General features: G+C 45.6%; 1 protein-coding gene across 4 annotated transcripts in view; it reads right to left on the bottom strand.

Annotated features, from left to right (window-relative positions):
• The window catches only part of CFAP100 (cilia and flagella associated protein 100), a 30130-nt gene that overhangs the window by 3574 nt on the left and 16752 nt on the right, over positions 1–9804 (bottom strand). For all 4 annotated transcript variants that reach the window (XM_035106495.3, XM_060271397.2, XM_088663276.1 and 1 more), the window contains 7 exons: positions 9128–9294; positions 6966–7134; positions 6108–6174; positions 3421–3572; positions 2382–2517; positions 1960–2162; positions 386–479 (listed from right to left, as the gene is read on the bottom strand). In XM_035106495.3, the coding sequence (XP_034962386.2) occupies positions 386–479; positions 1960–2162; positions 2382–2517; positions 3421–3572; positions 6108–6174; positions 6966–7134; positions 9128–9294 (988 nt within the window). The remainder of the gene's footprint in view (positions 1–385; positions 480–1959; positions 2163–2381; positions 2518–3420; positions 3573–6107; positions 6175–6965; positions 7135–9127; positions 9295–9804) is intronic.

The following is a 9804-nucleotide window of genomic DNA, read 5'->3' as shown; positions in this document are numbered from 1 at the left end:
CAGGCATATGCAACTGCAATCTATATTTTACAAGCTCCTCGAAAGGAAGTGGGATGCCCCGAGCGGAGATGCACCCTGTGCAACAACCCATGCTTTTCTCAGCAAGCCTAAGGAAAACTTGTTGAATTGCTGAGTGCTCAACCTCTTAGTAAGTGCACTTGTTGCAAGTGAAGCTGCCCATCAAGAAGTTTCTTTGGGCAAACATCCCTTGTTCTTCCGAGCAATGGGCAGATGCAGGCAGCGTTTCAGTAAAAGCCCTGTCCTTTTTATAGCCACCGTTCCGTGGAACTGGACAGAACACTGAGCAGAAAGGTTTGTGTGTCGGCTGCAATTCTGAAATCAAGGAATTGCACAAGGACCAGTTGTCTGGAATTGCTGGATTTACCTTTCTCTTAACATCTGCTTGTGCTCTTGCCAGTGCACGCTGCAGCCTCTCTTCCTGCAATTGCCTCTGCTGCCTTATCTTTTCTTCTCTCATCCTGGCAAAATAAATGAAACAGATTAAGGGCTAGAAGAACACGTCATGTAAGCCAACTTTATCTAATTAGATGTCTATTAAGTTGAATTAACACTGGGACTGGGGCGTTTCCATGCCAAGTGCTTCCATGTACACACAAAAATGGGGCCATCCCCCCCTTTTTTTTGCTGGGAGCCCCTTAGGAACCTAAGCTGTCTTCTTATCTGGCTTAGTACTGTCTACACTGACTGGCAGCAGCTCTCCTAGAATTTCAGACACTCCTTCTCTCCTAGCCCTAACTGGAGACACTGGGCATCAAAACTATGACCTCCTGCATGCAAAGCAGATGTTCTTCCACTGAGACACAGCCCCTTGGCTCTTTATGGGGTGCTGTGACAAAAGACCCTGTCTATTAGAGGAAGACAGCTGCTACCAGAAGGAGAAAGCTTAACAATTGTGTATTCAGAGCACTCTAAATCCCAGTTGAAAACTTTGCATTGGCACATTCTCTTGTCCAAGTAAATTGAACAGAGGTAGTTCAAAGTTTTCAGTCTGAATCTGCCGTCACAAGTTTCTGAGCTGTGCAGCTGTGGTTCAGCCTTCAAAAGCGGGGTGAACTTTTTCTCTGTGCCTTAATTTTATTTCTCAAATTGCACTTTTTAATAAATTGGTGCAATTGATCAACTGATTTAGTTTTAAGTATGTTTCAACAGTAAGACTGACAAGCAACTAACTATCTGGCAGGCCTTGCCTCCCTTGCAGAGCCAGCACAGAGCCGCCAAAAGTCAAGTTCTCTATATGTTCTTACTTCGGCTGGAGACAATAAGGCAGTATGGTGCCTGCAGGTGTCAGGGTGCTCACTAGTACCTGCAATAGCATCCGTGAATGGTACCCAGGAAATATGCCCTCGTAAATCTACAAGACGGAAGGTGTGCTCTTCCTGCTCAGATCTTATTTGCACTGGCTCAGTTTCTCCTACGTTGAACATGCCCATATATATTGTGAGAATTGAAGCTACAGGGAACCAGGCAGAGGGCCTTCTCGGTAGTGGCGCCCGCCCTGTGCAACGCCCTCCCAGCAGATGTCAAGGAGATGAGTAACTATAAATCCTTTAGAAGACATCTGAAGGCAGCCCTGTACAGGGAAGCATTTTAATGTTTCAGGTTTTCTTTGGTTTTTTTTATATATGTTGGAAGCCGTTCAGTGTGGCTGGGGCAATAATAATAATAATAATAATAATAATAATAATAATAATAATAATACCACCACCTATGCTCCTGTTCTGAACAAAGAACAAAGAGCTTCTCTCTTGAGTGAGCCTGGTGATGAGGTGCCCTTTCCCCCTTGGTAGTGATGGTGCTGTCTCTTCTTTAAATGGGGTGGCTGTTTTGTATTACGCCTTGGCAGTCATTTTGTGGCTGGTGCCCACAGTGCTTTCCTCCCCCAACCTCCTAAAGTTCCCTCTGCCCCTTCCCCAAAGAAGTGGGCAGCCCCTGTCAGACCTCATCCTTCGCTCCTTCTCCTTGGCCTTCTCGGCTGCTTCTATCTTGGCTGGAGGTACCCTCTCCAGGCACTCAAGTAAGTCGTCCAGCTGGTGCTCGATCACCGTTAGCATCTGCAGGGTTCCCAGGTTTGCCTCGTTTTCCCCAATGCAGCGCCGGTAGACTTCCAGCACCTTTCGATGCAAGCTCACCAGCATTCTGTCCTGCGGGCAGGAGTCAGTATTAACCTCCACGAACCTGGGACTGGAACTACCACATTCCTTCTGCAGCAGTTCCTCTGGAGTAACACTTCCAGTATTATTCCCCCACACACACCAGAGAAAAAGGTGTCAAGCTCCCGTCAGCGACAGTCTCCGGGCACATGATATCTGTTCTTCTCCTGGCCAAGGTTGTTTAGTCATCAGTTTAATTCAGATACATACCTGAACGTCAGCTTTGTATTCTCCAAAGGAAAAGACTCGGGATTTGAGTTCGAGGTCTGCTGCAGTCTCCTCCTCTTTGACAATGTTGGCTTGAAGAGTGACTGTAAGCAGCTTCAGTTGCTCTATTTCACGGTCCCTGGTTCAGAAGAAAACATTTTTTTAAAAAAAATTAAGGAGTTTTGATATGTTTTATTTTCACACCATGTGCTAATCATGTGCAACAATTGCAGGCAGGTTAACTATGATACTTCACTTACATTCAGCTTCTTACCAAACAGATATTAGATAATCTGGATTCTTTTGGCATGGAGAAATGACGTCTCTATTATGCAAGCGTGGGAATCCTAATACAAGCTTCTCATGAGGTGAATGCAGATCCCGATTTAGGTTTGATGAGGCCCTAAGCTACTGAAGATAACGGGGCCTTTTATATGTCCAGCTGTCCTTTGTCAACAACAAATTGTTGCTGTTTTTTTTCTGAATATATGCTATATGGTAATTTATGGACCTAATAGGTATCTAAAGCCATTTGCACATGTTGCCATGCAACCAGTCCATGCAGAATGTAGGCACCCTATATGTAGAAATGAGCAAACCAGTGATATTTTAGGGAGAAGGCTAGCAGGAGGGGCCCATTACTTACATCATAGGAGCCTACACAACACAAAACACTGTTGCTGTATGTAGGTTTTATTTTATTTGTTTTTTATCTTATATTTTGGAAATGCACATCCAGTTTTTTTCCCTTTTTTGGGGGGCCCCCAAGAGAGTGGAGCCCTAAGCTATTGCTTGTTTAGCTTATATGTAAATCTGGCACTGGATGAATGAATGTTGCATGGATTCTATCACAGAGAAACACCCCCTCTCCAAAGTTTAATGGGGAAACTGGTCATATGTCCTATGAATTGCCCCCCCCCTCTTTTTCCAGTCTATGCTTCTCAGAATAGATTTTGATAATATAAGTTGGAAACTACTCACAATGCAACAACATCTATGTATTGTGCAAATTCACTGAGGGCAGCGTCCTTTCATCACTTACATTTTATTCCGCGTAGTAGCCAAGGTATGCCGAAGTTCATCGAGGGTTTCCTCTGTCTCCTGAGAATTCTGAATTAGGGACAAGTTCTGTTCTTCCAACTCAGTGAACAGATTCAGCAGTTGGTGTGGATCTGTGAAGTACAACACCGGCTCCTGCAAAGGAAAGTGTTAGCATCAAGGAGTCCTTTCTGTTACGCACACAGGAGAATATGCATGACAGGAGAGATGAGTGTATTGATACCTAGATACTATACGGTTACAGTATATTCCTGTGTATAAGACTACTTTTTAACCCAGGAAAATCTTCTCAAAAGTCAGGGGTCGTCTTATACGCCGGGTCGTATTTCTTATACAGTGAGTATATCCCAAACTCTATATTTTAACTGGAAAAGTTGGGGGTCGTCTTATACGCCCAGTCGTCTTATACGCCGGAATATACGGGTAACTACAGCATGCATGTTCTCCTTTGCTGCAAATAAAATGTGTATCCCCATACACCTTTGATATACTGAGCAGTTACACCATGGGTAGGCAAACTAAGCCCCGGGGGCCGGATCTGGCCCAATCGCCTTCTAAATCCGGCCTGTGGACGGTCCGGGAATCAGTGTGTTTTTACATGAGTAGAATGTGTGCTTTTATTTAAAATGCATCTCTGGGTTATTTGTGGGGCCTACCTGGTGTTTTTACATGAGTAGAATGTGTGCTTCTATTTAAAATGCATCTCAGGGTTATTTGTGGGGCATAGGAATTCGTTCATATATTTTTTTCAAAATATAGTCCGGCCCCCCACAAGGTCTGAGGGACAGTGGACCGGCCCCCTGCTGAAAAAGTTTGCTGACCCCTGAGTTACACTGATGCCTGCAATTGCCCCTCTCATGCTTCGGTCTGATGCCTAAGAGCAGGCCTGGGCCCTAGTCTTGCATTGCTATTATCCTACTATTGTAACCTACCCTTGCAGGAGTTAGTATGGTTTCTTTGTAAAGGTAAAGGGACCACTGACCATTAGGTCCAGTCGTGACCGACTCTGGGGTTGCGCGCTTATCTCGCATTATTGGCCGAGGGAGCTGGCGTATAGCTTCCAGGTCATGTGGCCAGCATGACAAAGCCGCTTCTGGCAAACCAGAGCAGCACACGGAAACGCCGTTTACCTTCCCGCTGTAGCGGTTCCTATTTATCTACTTGCATTTTGACGTGCTTTCGAACTGCTAGGTTGGCAGGAGCTGGGACCGAGCAACGGGAGCTCACCCTGTCACAGGGATTCGAACCGCCGACCTTCTGATCAGCAAGCCCTCGGCTCAGTGGTTTAACCACAGCGCCACCTGGGTCCCCGGTTTCTTTGTAGTCAGCATTTAATTAGCAGAAATGAGTGGCGGGCTAAAAGGGAGGATCAAAATGAGAAACTGACCAGCTGGCTGGTGGATATCCTTTTGAAATAGGCCGAGTCCATTTCTCACGCTGCTGCTTTTGTGCCAGGGTCATCAGGATAGTTAAGGAATGTTAATGCCAGTGGTGTCTAACCCCTCAAGTGTCCCCATTTAATTCAGGATTTAATCCTGAATTAACAGAAGCTGCCCTGGCTTCTGATACCAATCCGGGATGCTCCAATTTCCCCAGAGGCTACTCCAGGCTGCGCTGTGTCTCACAATGTGGTGCGGGCTGCATCTCCCAATACAGCATGGGGTGGGTAGGGCGACCTTCCCGGAGGCTGCACCCGGCCATGCTGCGTCTCATGAGCAGGAAGCCGAAAGATAGCAAAGGTAAGAGAGGAGAGGGAAGGAGGGGGCAAGCGAGTGAGCAAGGAAGGGGTCAGTGGCAGGGAGGGGCGAATGATGGATATGGGGATGGAGGGGGAGAAGATGCCCCAAATTTTTGCCACAAAATGTTGGAGGGTATGGATGTGGATATGAAGACACCAATTAGCCTCGCCAGCATAGTGCAACACTATACAGTGGCACCTCGAGTTACAAACGCCTCAGCTTACAAAGGCTTCAGGTTACAAACTCGGCTAACCTGGAAGAGTTACCTCGAGTTGAGAACTTTGCCCCAGGATGAGAACGGAAATCGTGTGCCTGTGGCGCAGCGACAGCAAAAAAAAAAAAGCGAAAGCACGCCTCTAGTTAAGAACGAATTAAGTTTGTAACTAGAGGTACCACTGTATAAGAAATAAGCCCCAGATGTCACAGAGCTGGAAAAGCTTCAACCCAGAAGCTCAGACCTTGAAACTCAGACCTGAGCATAGCTGCCAAGTTATCCCTTTTTTTAAAGGGATTTTCCCTTATGCTGAATAGGCTTCCTCGCGAGAAAAGGGAAAACTTGGCAGCTATGGACCTGAGATGCTGCAACCGGGCTGTCAGAGGCCACGTCTATTGTTGTCCAAGGGACTCCTAGTAACCACAGGGGTCTTGCTTGGTAACCTTATGCTTTACTGTGCTTAACTCTTTACCAAATAATACAAACTGTAGTATGATGTCTTATTTAGTTTCGTTAGGCTTTATTTAGCTCCAGGACAAAATAGTTCAGGGCTCTAATGAATTTCCACTACAATCCTACGCTCACTTACTTACCTGTGAGTCTAACTGAGCTTAATGAAACTTCCTTTAGAGTAAGCCAAACGAACCACACGCAGCAAACCCCCATTTCGTAAATCAAAAGGAATACGTTAAATGTGTTGGATTCGAGGTTACTCACCTCGTCGTCGTCCTCATCTTCAGACGGAGTATCCCTGTCTGGAGTATCCCTGTCTCCTGCAATGCTCCTGCAAAGGTCATTTCTGAGTTAGATGCTTGCACAAAGTGACTGTACAATGGATAACTTGAGATTTAAAAATACAATAGGAATCAGTTTCTAGCCCCGCCCCTTTCAAGAGCTTGTGGCAAGTAAATAATAATAATAATAATAATAATAATTATTATTATTATTATAACAGTGGAAAATAAATCACACAACGAAAACAAAATACAGTGGTGTCTCTGGTTGCGGGCAGGATCCCGAAGTTTTCGCAACCGGAGAGACTGCTTCTGCGCACGCACACAAGGCGGTAGAGCGTATCCGCGCATGTGTCTGATGCGGCAGAGCACTTCTGGGCATGCATGTAGAGTGCTTCTATGCATGCACGAGTGGCGAAACCCGGAAAAATACTTCCGGGTTTGCCGCTTTCACAACCCGAAGTTTGGTTCCACTGTATCGCAATTAACTGCAAGCCTATACTAGCTTACTCAAAAGTAAGTCTCATTAAGTTCAATTAGACTTACAGGTAAGTGAGTGTAGGATTGTAGAGTAAATTGGTTAGATCCCTTAGCTATTTTGTCACTACCCTTCTCAAGCTAAAATGTGGGTGTAACACCAGCAGATTTTATTACAGAAGTTCTCTTTTTTCCTGTGTGCCACATTTTACCAGCCTCATCACTTCACCAAGAGTTGCCAACCTGGCACCTCTGGGCAGGGCCTCCAGACTGAGCTTTATTTTTTATTTTAAGTAAGTCACAGGCACGATTGTATGCAGGCCACTGATGTTGCCTTTATAATTCCTTCCCCTTTCACACTTACGATCTTTTGCCAAGCTGGGATCTGAGGTTCTGCCTTGAACACACCTGGCTGAGCCTTCTAGAAAAAACTTGGCTTTGAGTCCTGGAGGAGCTCAAATCTGTTCCAGACAGGTCAAAACTGGAATGCTTTGGCAGTGTTCGGCTTTTTCTCCTTTGCTGCCAATCCCGGCCTGAGCAGGAGATGGGAAAATGCTCCTTAAGTTGTACAGACAAATACATTTCATGCAATTGAACTCAATGGGGATTCCTTCTGAGCAGAGGTGTATACATATTTTATCCCTACAGTTCACAGGACTTTCTTACAGGTAGGTGAGCCTAATGGTGTGTCATGAGAGAGCTTTTATGTAGTAAAGGACCCCTGGACGGTCAAGTCCAGTCAAAGGTGACTTGGGGGTTGTGGCGCTCATCTCATTTTCAGGCCGAGGGAGCCGGTGTTTGTCCACAGACAGCTTTCTGGGTCATGTGGCCAGCATGACTAAACCGCTTCTGGCGCAATGGAACACTGTGATGGAATATTGTTTACCTTCCCGCTGCAGCGGTGCCTGTTTATCTACTTGCACTGGTGTACTTTTGAACTGCTAGGTTGGCAGGAGCTGGGACAGAGCAATGGGAGCTCACCCTATCACGCGGATTTGAACCGCTGACCTTCCAATTGGCAAGCCCAAGAGGCTCAGTGGTTTAGACCACAGCACCACCCATGTCCCTGTTTTTCAATGTACACACCAGCCCTGCCAGGGCCTCACCAGCTGTGGCACCCAGACTGTGAAACTGCCTGCCCCTGGATACCAAATCGACTCTCCTTTACGGGTTTCAGTCTGCTGTTAAATCCTCCTTGTTCTGCTATCTGCAGTGGTGATAAATGTTGATGTACATAGCCATGCCCACAAGAAGAGTCCAAAATACAGGCTGCTGTCTCAGGCAAGACAAGCAACAGTACCAAATAATACCAAATTTATTAGGTTCATCTGACCATATAAGGATAGCAAAGACTAGCAAAGGGTGGTCTTGTGGATAGCATGGGTTCAGGAGAGTTGCTTCCACGTCCTTAATCAACCACGTACCATTTCTGCAATTCTCTGCAGAAAAAGCTGGGGGAAAGCACCACTTAAGTCAGTGGTGCGTCTCCTGACAATATTGGGCTCTAACAAAAGGCCTTCAGACAGCTAAAATGCAGCATTTTGAAACAGACAACACAGTAATGTTAGCAAAACAATGAAAAGGTAAACAACCATGAAGTGCAAATATTTAAATGTATATGCACCAACAACCTTCACATATACAAAGAGATTCAAAAATGTGTACAAAATCTCATGCTCAAAGTCTTAAAGGTCCAGTATAAAGTGCAATAATCAAGTCCGATAAAAAATCCCACTATAAACGAGGAATCTCAAGGATATGGTGGGGAACGTTGTTATCCTATTCATGAGATTATTAATAGTTGTATACCTTTAAGAGTTGCTGGTGTTGTACTTCTTGCAAGGATTGGTTGATTTGAAATGATTTACTGATTGGACCTTGTATTTAACCTTGTAAATAACTGTTGCATTTCATCAATCTTTGAGAATTGTGAGCTTCAGTAGTCTTGTTAAGCTTTTACACATGAACCTTTAAATGAGAGTAATTTTAAACATTTCTGTACAATGCTTTAAAGAAATGTATAAGCATTTATGGTGCATCATATAAATTTATACAAATTTACTACCTAAGAAAGAGTCCGCCCCCTGAGGAAACCATTCCTGTGAAACGGGGAAGAAGCTAGCCGCCCATCGGAAGAGATAAGAACGCATGATACATCGTAGCACTTGATTATCGGACTTGATTATCGGACTTCATTACTGCACTTTATACTGGACTTTTAAGACTTCGAGCATGAGATTTTGTACACATTTTTGAATCTCTTTGTATATGTGAAGGGTGTTGGTGCATATACATTTAAATATTTGCACTTCACGGTTGTTTACCTTTTCATCATTAAAATGAAGCATTTAGCATTGAATTAGAAAAGCAAATGTTATCAATTTAAAACTGCCAGCATTAAACAAGAACCCCCTCAAAGAAAAGCAGAGATTATTTTTCCTTATTCCCCAATTCCATTATGCTAATTAAATGGGAGGTGCACATGTGTTTACTAACAATGGACTGTCCTTTGTTGGGAGCTCTTACTTTTGGAAACTGTGAGATCTTTGTCAGGCACAATTTTCACCACTTTTTCTTTATCCTTCATTCGCTTTCTTTCATAATCCTCCCGCCACTCTTTGGGGGACAGCTGGAAGAGGAAGTCCCTGAAGACCACGTACTCTTGCATAGTGTCTTCAAACCTGGCAATCTCGCTAGAGGAGGAGGAGAAGTTCCATCAGGTTTCAGTCACCGTGAACAAGAGTCATTTGCAGTCTTCTCTGTGGACAGAGGCAGGGGCGGAGGAAGGGGTGCGGTAGGGGCGGGTCGCCCCGGGTGTCACCACTGAGGGGGGTGACAAAATGTCGGGTGGCACTCACCGCGGGGCCTGCAGCACGCCCGAGCCATGGGTCTCTCCTGGGAGTAACGCGGTGGATTGGGTACCCACAGGCTCCACGCTGCCCTAAACAGTTCCCCCCCACCCCAGCTGGAGGGCGGATGAGTGGGAGGAGGCAGGCAGACTCCTCAGAGGCCCCATGGAGTGTCCTGCCCCCCGCTCTCCCCGCCCCATGGACCCACCCCTGGGCACAGGGCATGCACCCTGCCCCAGGCACCCAATCGGCTTGCTCCACCCGATCGGAAAAGCTTTCAGGGTCGGACCATTTCAACCCATGTATTTTGTCTCTTGGCAGAGGCAAAGCCACAGAGGGGGCTGCTTCATTTCA

Source organism: Zootoca vivipara, chromosome 2, assembly GCF_965207765.1.
Source record: "Zootoca vivipara chromosome 2, rZooViv2.hap1.1, whole genome shotgun sequence".
Lineage (NCBI taxonomy): Eukaryota > Metazoa > Chordata > Lepidosauria > Squamata > Lacertidae > Zootoca > Zootoca vivipara.
This window is presented reverse-complemented; position numbering and strand designations above follow the sequence as displayed.